Source organism: Bremia lactucae, linkage group LG2 (genome assembly GCF_004359215.1).
Source record: "Bremia lactucae strain SF5 linkage group LG2, whole genome shotgun sequence".
Lineage (NCBI taxonomy): Eukaryota > Oomycota > Peronosporomycetes > Peronosporales > Peronosporaceae > Bremia > Bremia lactucae.
The window spans coordinates 4795678-4806226 of NC_090611.1; the positions used below are offsets into that span (position 1 = coordinate 4795678).

The 10549-nt window shown below is 46.7% G+C and overlaps 3 protein-coding genes across 3 annotated transcripts; all 3 read left to right on the forward strand.

Moving 5' to 3' along the window:
* Window positions 1-2546: 2546 nt before the first annotated feature.
* Window positions 2547-2999, forward strand: CCR75_008486 (uncharacterized protein; the record flags this gene model as incomplete). Its single annotated transcript, XM_067966538.1, has 3 exons — window positions 2547-2686; window positions 2712-2800; window positions 2854-2999. The coding sequence occupies 3 exons, from the start codon at window positions 2547-2549 to the stop codon at window positions 2997-2999; spliced, it is 375 nt and encodes a 124-aa protein (XP_067821913.1).
* Window positions 3000-4463: 1464 nt separating this feature from the next.
* Window positions 4464-4732, forward strand: CCR75_008485 (uncharacterized protein; the record flags this gene model as incomplete). The annotated part of the gene is made up of 2 exons (XM_067966537.1): window positions 4464-4509; window positions 4530-4732. 2 exons carry the CDS (start codon window positions 4464-4466, stop codon window positions 4730-4732), a joined length of 249 nt encoding a protein of 82 aa, XP_067821914.1.
* Window positions 4733-4846: 114 nt separating this feature from the next.
* CCR75_008484 (uncharacterized protein) lies at window positions 4847-5610 on the forward strand (the record flags this gene model as incomplete). The annotated part of the gene is made up of 3 exons (XM_067966536.1): window positions 4847-4922; window positions 5025-5428; window positions 5503-5610. 3 exons carry the CDS (start codon window positions 4847-4849, stop codon window positions 5608-5610), a joined length of 588 nt encoding a protein of 195 aa, XP_067821915.1.
* Window positions 5611-10549: the final 4939 nt, after the last annotated feature.

Sequence of the window (10549 nt, forward strand, 5' to 3'; positions counted from 1 at the left end):
GTGCTAGGGTGTGTGTCTAAGTAGAGCGTGGCCGCATTACGACGTGCCCGCCTACACCATTAGAAATGGTCATTCCTTCCTGAGATTATTTTACCATGTTTAATAATTGGCATTCAGATATCATTCCTTCCTTAGATTATTTTGAGCATTTTCAATGAACGGCTTTACTTGCGCCTGCGTTTTTGCGTTTTACGAAGCCGCAAGTTAAGTTTATGAACATGCTCAAAATTCTCGATCATGATTACGTAAGCGTGAAATAGCAGTACATCTCGGTGCAGAAAACGCCATTTTACAGGCGCGTTCTCAAAATCTTACTTATGAGTGAACGATATCCGATGGACTATTGTTAATTTACCGTGGTCGTGCCTATAGCAATATTTTATACAGCGCAGAATGGATAAATATGATAAAATTCTGCAGCTGAAAGTAAGACCTACATATCTATCTTTAATAATATTTTCTCGAAAATTTCATTATCTCGTTCTTGTCCAAGTTGGACACAACCACGGTATGAGACGTGGCGCAACAAGTAACATCGCATCACTTTCTCGCAACTTGTATTTCCATGACCCCGCTTGCTTTTCAAAATTGCATCCTACGCGGCGTTGGCACCGTCTTCGTCAAATGTTATCTACAGATCTTCAAGATGCACATACTTCACCATTATCTCTCTGCATCAATGTGATCACGCAATAAATGCGCTGTCAGGTCAATGGGCTTGGCTCGGGTTGTAACGGGGCACCTTTCACTAGTACTGATCAGTACTAGTTCACCTTACACTGGTTACAGTGTAGGTTATGTGCCTCGACGTACACAAAGGTACAGAGGAAGGTTTCTTAAGAAGCTAAGGGTCTTAAGCTTCAAAGGTCTGGACTAAGGCTTTAAAATAGAGAAAGTAAGACGATATTAATATATCTAGTTTCCTACGTAACGATCTCCTATCCACTGCTAAACTTATTGTATTATTAAGTAACAAAGTATGGCGCCTCTTTGCGCACCGCACAATCGTGTCTTAAAAATAACGATTGACAGGGTTGATTTAAACTTAAATCAACCAATCAATAGGGCTAATGTCGTATTGCATCAATGTTACCAAATTTGGTAATATTGGAACTACTAATGTCAAAATTAATAATGCCAATAATCTTGTACTTCTTTATTTATTCCCTCTTATAGGAAATAATATTCATTTCAATTGCAGACTTGTTAATCATGATTTTCGTTCTACACCTTCTGGGGCGTGTCGTACCAGACGACCTCGACGGCCTCATCTGACGGCGAACCATTCATCCGACGGCAGCTCTTCGACGGCTACCGCATCGACAACCATGAGTACAAGTAGGAAAAATAACCTACAACCTAATCGAACTCACTTCGCAATTTTCTTTGCAGCGTTCAAAAACGCAATAAAGAATTCTTTTTTGTACTGGGCATGAATGACGAGTACGAGTGTGACTCTGAAGGGTGTCAAGATGGCGGAGCCGCAGCCAGCGTTCGAGGCGATGAGGGCTCCAAGTACTAGAGCCTGGAGTCAATCAGCCATCACGGCATTCTTCGTGAGAGAAGGCAATACGGGGGCAAGATTAACGAGCAGTGTTGTATCACGGGCGAAGTCCAAGCAGCCGTGATGTGAAGCATTCGTTCGATGATTCGATTGAACCTAGGATCTTTAAACAAGTCGCTCACTATAACGAAAGGAAAGAAGTTGCCAGTGCGACAGACGACATGCTGGTCGCGGAAATGAAGAGGAAGGTCGGTTAACTGATGAACGATCCTGTCCCATGCATCAAGCAGCTTTTCGCACGCGAGTTGAAGATGGATCTGTCCAAGAAGGACATCGAGGCACGGATTGCGCCTATTTCTTGCAGTTTGATGAGCTGGTTAAAGATAATGGCCTTGCCAGATTGCTCGGTCGTGGTATAAGTGACAAAGCAAGGTCGCTAGCGAATGAAGCTACGGTGCAAGCTGTTACTGTGCGTGTAAAACCCGAGATGTAGAAGGTCGACTTGACGAGGTTGGTCAAGAAGACATACCGTGAAGCTAAGTTAGATGACCTGGCTTTGCATGACCTCATAAATGAGCGGGCAACAAGACGAAAGCAGTATTATTTCATGCAGGCAGTAATGAAGCAGGCTGCTGTGTCTCGCCGAAATGAGTTGTCTGTGGTACAAGAAAATGGTAGGAAGCATTCTATCATACAGCATCAACATCGCCCGAGCACTCCTGCGAGTGGCCGAGGTATTCGAGAGCAACGTGGCGGGTGCGTGATATGCAAAAGTGCCCACTGGGCTCGTGATTGCCCAAGGCTACTGTGGAGCAAAAGGAGGAAATGTCATAAATTGTTGCGTGAGAGACGCAGCAATCAACCAGAGCGTGTGAAGCGCGTTATCAAGCACCAGTATTTCGGACCGCCATTGCAAATGGGATATTAGGCGTGCCTTTTTCGCCCTGACACCGGATCAGATGCGAATATAATCGGACGTTCGGTACTTAAAGAGCTATGGGGTTTGGTGCCGAGCCTGTCTGTCCAATGTGTCATTCCACCTATGGAAGTCATTGCCGCATGCGGTAGCAAGATGCTCTGTCGTGAGAAAGTGCAAGTTGATCTTGATATTGTTACGGCAGCTGGACCACTGGATTTAAAAAGCATTGAATGTCTTGTGCTAGAAGCACCTAAGGTGGAGCTGTTGCTGGAAAGGATGACGCTACAGTCTGTTGGGATTGATCCTCGCGCAGCAGAATACTAATGCTGCAGAGGACGAAGCCGATGACGTGCCGTGTCAACATGTGGAAGTATTAGGTACGGACGCGTTTGAGGAGGTGGAAGCGTATTGTACCATTTGGATGATGAAGCAATTGATGTCGGTTTTGATACGGATTGTGCTGACAGACTACGCAAGACAGTTATTGATTATGCAGACGTTTTTACGCTTCAATTTGGTCAGGATGATCCGGTGGACGTTGAACCGCTGGAGGTGCGGCTTGAACCTGGCCCGTAGCCCTATTGTAGTGGCGTTCGCCGTTATCCTGAGACTCAGCGTTATTTCTTACGTCGGTTTGGTGGTTGGATACAACCAATTGATGGTCGTGTCGAGCGCTGCCTGTGGCAAAAGGTGGTTCGGGTGAGCCGCGGGACTGAATTAAGCCGTGCATGACGAAGAGCTACTTTCAATTAACAATGATAATGTTAGTTGTGATAATTAGTATATTCTTATTTTTCTAAGAAAAATAAAAAAGAATTAGATATAAAATATTATCTATTATCTTTTAGGTGAAAAAATCGTCCTTTTCGGAATAAAGTAGATTTTACAAGTACAATTAACAATTTTTAAAGAAGAGAGAGATTTATTAAAAAGAGGAAGATATTTGTTTCATTTAGAAAAAGTAAACAAAAACGAAGAGTTCGGATTACGATCTACTATCGATCAGTCCGGTATACCGTACCACTGGACGGTGCTGCACCAAATCTAGCCTTGGTGATGGAGTCTGTAAGGGGTGCATATGGTTTCGGAATTTTTGACGTTCACAAGGGATTTTGGCAGATACCGTTGCACCCGAATAGCCAGGAAGTGTTTAGTTACGTTACGGAGTATGATTTCTTTACTCAAACGCGTGTTCCTCAAGGCGCAAATGATTCGGCGGTCTATTTACAAGTGCAGATGAATCTGTTTAAGGATTTGCTATACAACAGTGTGCTAGTATGGATCGATGATTGCTCCTCTACGCACAACCAGCCGAGGAACTTCTCAAGGAACTCGAGGTCATTTTCTCTACGCTGAGGCAATGCAGACTCAAGTTGAATGCCAAGAAATGCATGCTGTTTGCCAAGCGCGTAAATGGTGTGGGAAACGAATTCACGGTGAAGGGGTCGAGCATGATCTCGAACGACTCGCAGCTTGGCGACGAATGCCTTTTACTACAACTGGAGCTGCATTACAGCATTTTTTGTGAGCTCTTAATTGGTTTAGGGACGCTATGGTGGATTATTTAAGCATTAGCGCTCCGCTGCAAAAAAATTGGAGCTGGTGATGCGCGCCCGAGAGCGCCGCAAGGCACAGGTGAGTGGTGCCATTTTGAGTTGGGACCATAAGGACGCAGTAACATATCGGGAAAAACAGTCAATGGTGGAGCGTTCGTGCAAACAAGTTTTTTTATGAAGCCATTACAGTCTGTATGTTCACAGACGCGTCACTGACTGGCCATGCCCTATTGCTGACACAAGTGCGCCACTGGTAGTAGAATGTGCCGGTGGAGGAGCAGCACCATGAGTTACTCATCTGCCGTAGTGGTCTGCTTTTAGGGGCGCAACGGAATTGATATATCGTGGAAAAAGAAGGGTACCCAATTATTATAGCTTGTGGCGACATATCGACTCGAAAAAAAAGGTTTTTATGTGTTCTGTGACCACTCAAACTTAATCCAGCTTATTTTTTCGGCTGTTCAAGAAATCAAGTAGCACGACAATGGAAAAGTTCACCCCGTTAGAAGTTGCTTTTAATCGCTTCAGCGGTGGGTATTGACCCTGGTAGGGTGTCGCTATGCAGTTCACCACATAGCTGGTGGGAACAACCTGTGGGCTAATATAGTGTCTCATCAAGGGCAGCCTGAATCGGTTGGAGCAGGGCCAAAAGTGGCTGCCGAACGTGTGGCTACCAGGTCTGCGCAATCCTCATCCGAGCTTCGCCCACTGCAAGATGGACAGTTAGATAGGCCACGCGGACAGACATTGTGAAAGCGCAACGTATTTACAGCCAAGATGCACCGGCAGGAGCTGGGATGAGTGATGGAGCAGTTATGATTGACGGCAAACCATGGGCGCCGTCTAAGCGAGGGCTTTTATATACATATGCTCCTGCTTGTGATTGCTCATTGTGGGACACAAGGCCATCGCAGCGTGCACGTGATGGTTAAGCTATCGGATCGTCATTTGAGATGTCGAATACTCGACAGGTGTGATACGTTTTAACGAGTGTTGTTGTGAAAACACGTGAAGAGTGGTGCTATTATCTAGCGTGTCTGAACAGTGAATCGGTCTGTTGTTTCACGGAATGAGTGCACGCATATGGATTATCGCTTTCTTGGAGAGAGCTATGGTGAAGCTAAGTACATCCTAGTACTCAAGATTGAGCTGACCCACTACTGCGAACACGTTGCCGCCGCTGACTCAGCCAACAGTCACACGGCTGTAGCAGCTATACTAAACTGGCACAAGCGATTCGGTGTTTTCGCCATGTGGATGTCGGACATCGGTACACATTCCAAGTGCCAAGTGATGGAGGAGCGCTTGGAGTCTCTCGCTTTTTGTTTCGGTCTAAACGCCGTGAATCAACGGTACCGTGAAAGGGTCAACAGTGACATTTTACAAGTGCTGACGGTGATGCTGGTTGAGAGTCAGCTTGGCACCCGCAATCGGGCATACCCTCTACCTGTGATGTAAGCAATTGTAAATCATAGCCCAGTGCCCTTACTTGGAAATTTGTGCTTCAGTGGAGTTGTTTACAGGGGTTGCCGGCGCCGTCTGCTCTTGATGTTGTGGTACCGCCTGGTGAAAAGTTGCCACATACGTTCTCACTGGGAAAGGTTTCATTTCGACAGGCTCTCGAAGAATAACGTCACACCTTACACATCTCACACCAAGTGGTTAAGGACCAGCGCGAGCAACGTCCTACAGCAGCCATGGCCCATTCTAAAGCCATTGTGAGCAATGGTTTGGAGGGAAATTACTTACTTTGGCCGCGCGTTGACTAGCGACTGCAGGGGGTAAGATGTTTGAACGTTGAGTTGGTCCATTCCAAGTGACGAAGGCATATCCACATTCTTTCTTGATCCAACCCCCAGGTCCGTGTTCATGTTTTGTTGCAGGGCCCCGTACTTGAAGTCCGTGATGTTGTCAATTGTCTACCATCGACTTAACCCTACTTCGAAAGAGCTGTAGTACTGGTGGCGTGGCCTCCAGGATGGAGAACGTTCTTAAAAGAACCTGCCCGTTCGATCCAACATAATGTCCCAGTTTTGGTGGCTCAGTATGCCACGGAACATCATGTGGACGAGCTGCAGGGGCACTAGTGTTGTGGGATGTTAGATCGCTAAGTTGTGGTATTTAATTGCAGCTTACTACGACGTTACTGCTGCAGTTAAACAGATTCGCCAGCATCTCGTTGTCTTGCGGCAGTGTACCAGACGACTTTGACGGCCTCCTCTGACGGCGAAGGGATTATCCGACGGCAACTCTCAGACGGCGACAGCATCGACAACCATAAGTACGAGTAGGAAACAACAAGCGACCTAATCGAACTCTTTTGGTTTTTTTGCGGCGCGCAAAAACGCAATACTTTCCCCTTTAATCCCATCTTTTTTAGTGAGTTTCTAAGCCACAACAGTTCTTGCGTCGCAACAGCGAATGCCATTGCCTATGCTTCTGCGGAAGACAATGCATCTGAACTTTTCCGTTTGCATTTTTTAAAGACTGTCCTTCAGCAAGCAGCAACGCTACGCCAGAAGATGAGCTCTATCACGGCCTCAGATCGCACCGGTATAGGTTTTGATGCCAATTCGCTTGTGCAGTTTTGACCAAAACCGAGTACAACGATATCCAATACCTTTAACATAATGGAGCCTGCGCAAAGCTGCTCTCTAATGTTTTTGTCGTGAGCAATACCTGTATTGCGAATGCGTAGATACGCTCTAATGTCAGTAGAGTCTGCAACATATAAAAAGCGACATAATGAGCTCACGAGCCATGCGTTTTATCGCAGGTAGATCTTGATCAAGTATTGCTAGGTTTCGAACAGGTTTACATTGGTATTGCTAGATCGTTTAATCATTCGATCGAAACATTGCGTATGTCGTATTGACAACACCCCCTTTTTCATTGCATAGCTTATCTCCATTTCAGGCACACGGCGTGCCTTTCCAAGCAATTTTACAATAAGTCCTGAGCTTAAGGCGTAGCAAATCGGGTCTACTAGGGCATCTGTCGCACACTCAACAGATAAATCATCAACATACACAGCGATGTACAGAAAGAACTGTTAACCGTTGCTGGTGCGCACAAATTGACATGAGTCCGCACGGCATCTTTTAAATCCAATATCAACAAATATGCTTAAATAGTATTATACAAAACAGCACCAAATTGTTTAAGACCAAAAAGACTAAGTCGTTGTTTGCGTGCAAGCCCATCGCCAGCACCAACATGTTGTGATACCGTCATATAAACATCCCACCAAGCGTGTCATTAAAAATAGGTGTCAGCATCAAATGTCCTGCAGCACACAGCAAGAATCATACGGATAGTAGCTAAATTTGCAAGTGGTGAATTCACACAGAAAGGATTCACGCTAAGGGTCTATGGTCGTCTCAGAACGACCAAACGAGCCTTGTAAGAAAGATAATACTATTTTCAACTGATGCATTAGCATCCGAAATTTTTGCACCATGAGGGCGATGAAGCATTTCAAGTGCGGACACGAACAAGAGTTTGAATTTCCATGCGAATACTTGCCTATCACTGCGTCACCTCTGGTGAATTCATGACTACTATGTAGCTTAAGGATACATTAGCAGTTGAAGTAATTCCCAATTCATCTAGCAGAGACCGCTTTCGATCTATTTCACCTTAGTCATCGCTCAAAGTGTTCAAATAATGTTCTTGAGCAAGTAGATAAATTTTACCATCACCCTCGTAGGTGTCACCAATGCCAGCTGATATCATGATACCAACACCCTCTCCACAAGTTTTAGCACAGATATGGGGGTAGAGTGAGAAGGTGAGGTATATTTAGGTACAGTTGCGACCCATTATACTGCCGCCTGGCAACTCGTGTACCAGCGACTTCTACTTTATATAATAGGTAGTACTAGTCCTCGGACAGCCGAGCGCCTGGGCGCTGAGTCTCGTCGCGAGATAATTAGGTTTCTCGGAGTCATCGCAGGGCCTATAAGTCTTGTTGTTCTGGGTGTGATGCGTACATCCAGTGGTTGACATCGTTGTCAAGAAACACCGTAGCTATCAAAACAGCGCTGGACCCGTCAGAAGCATAAACTTGTATAGAGTCCGTTGTGGCGATTGCGATTTTCGCTAGTCAATCCTTTATTTTGCTGTGGGTGCGATAGTGAATTCCCCAACTGGAGACTGGAATACCGTTCGCCATGGACCGTGCCTCGCAAAATAGCGGCCTCAAGCTGACCTTTCGCGGGGTTTGATGGGTCTGAAGCTGTGGAGCACCATTGCACTATCCCCGGCGATATGCAAAGGGGCGGATCCAGCCGCCTTCGCGTGTCGTAGACCATTCTCAAGCCCCCAGTATTCAGCCGCATTGTTTGTGGTATCGGCAGCACTGTGCACCATGCTCGAAATCACAGAACGCAAGCGGCGTGCGTCTTGATGTTAAGTTGGACAATGACGGACCCAGCTCCGCCTGGTCCTGGGTTACCTCGAGAACCTCCGTCGAAAAATAGCAAGTATATTACTCCTGGGCATCGGTCCATGGGCAGCTGTTGCAGCACAGGTGGTTCGTCTTTGCATAAGAGAGAGTCCGCCAAAGCGGACCTCTCCCGCGTGAACAGGTGTCCGTCTGTTGGCATGTCTGGCTGGTATGTCGAACCTCGAAATCGTATGATCACTCGCCGAAATTGAGTCTTGGCTCTAGCGTTGTATACACCTGATGTTGCGAAAGCGCTCAAATCGGAAGACTTGGACGCAGAAGTAGCTATTTACACTAGCTTCTGTTTGTTTGGCCATTGAGCGGCTAGTTCTATACCAGGGCTGGTGTCGGAAGGATGACCTGTGAACTGAGATGAGTGAAGGAGACATGAAGGGAAAAATTAGTATGGAGATTTAAACAGGCGATTTTAGTGTGGGAATTCAAATAGGCTGTGAGTAGTTAGAAAAAATGCGAAATTCCGGGTGCTTAAGCATAAGCACCCGTTTAACTTTAATGTCGCGCGGAATGTGTCAAAGAACTGATTTAATATGCGTAAAAGAACCCCTTCGAGAAGTAAAATCGCATGTAGTTCAATGGTAGAGCGTTCTATTGCATTGTGCCTCTTCTGGTAAGGCCGGGTCTCCATCCGGTGGAGCCGCTCTGACCAGATGGCATGAATCGTTGTAGATGCTGCAAAAGCCAAAGTTTCCGAGCCGCCGGAAATACCACATTCTTTGCGTCCCTCATCTCATCACCTTGAGTAAGAGAACGCTTAATCGCATCCCAGGCCGCGTGTGGAGCCTCTGGGAGATCCACCCCAAACGCCCATACGTTAAAATTTGTCTCGCTGAATCCTCCAAGCGCTCGCCACCTGTCTAGACGACGCTCGCAGTGGCGACGCACACTGGATCATGTCCAAAACACACGTCGTGCCACGGTGAGCAGGGTCCGAGAACACACGGGTACGGCGCATGATAGATCTTGGCTCGTCCACTTCCATAGTGGGAAGCTGTTGCATTTCAGATGATACAGCGTTTGTGCGTTGGTCGGAAAAGAAGCACGTATCCAGCGTATATCTCTCCAGGTAATAAGTGGTGTCCCGTCCGAAATCACTTGAAAGTCCAGCTTTGATGCTCGCTCTTCAAGAAATCGTTTTCCTTCATCGCGCCGGTGTTTGGAGATAGCCTGTATAGTTTGTCTTCGGTGCGGACGCCAGCGCCGCCGTCCTGCCCGGATATATACTACGCGGGTGAGCGTTGGGTGCGCGCCAAAGTGCACAGGAGTGCCGCTATCGCTGGACGCCGCTATATCACATGTGGACATCGACGAGACTGGTGTCACTTCACCCTCCACGTCCGCATCAAATTGAGTCAGCGATATCCCTGCACTATTTAGTGTCCAGTTATGATACCGAGGAAGCTTGGTAGAGTACGCAAGTAAGCAACCTGGTTTGATTGCTCGATATACGAGTGCTGGAAAGTTGTAGAGAAGAGCGAGGTAGAATGAACCAAAGTGCCGTCTCTTCGCCATTTAATGGGCTGCCATGTCTAGCCGTGCTGAGAACCGTATGATTCCACTTTAACATAGCGTCCAAGACATTATGCCACGCAAATAATTCGTGCTCGTCCAAAATCAGCATCGTTTAAATTATAGGTTGTACCTCTGCGGTCGCGCAGCTATGACATATCCGTCAAAGGGCGTATTCAATCCACCTGTGGCTGAACCTCCCCGAAGACGCTATTTCAGCCCTCATTCCTACACGGAGGTTGTCATCAATGACCCGTCAAACATCAATAGTAACACTTCCGTCGGTGTTATAGTCGACCTCGGCTTTCGAAGTAAACGCGACGGCCCTTCGACAGACTTCCTTGACGTCCCTTGGCGCGCATGTCAAGCCGTCGAAAGGCCAGAAATTTCTGAATCGGTGTGCCATAATGTCGCACGATATCTTGGGTGCTTGTCTGCACTATATCAAGGTGTGATTCATCGTGGAATAGACGCTGCAGATCCCCATAGGCATTTTCCAATTAGTAAGTCTCGCGAAGACGCTGTAGCTGCCCATTGACCAACTGCTGTAGCCGCCACAGTCATCAGATACGTTGGGATGCACGGCACCGCAAGAC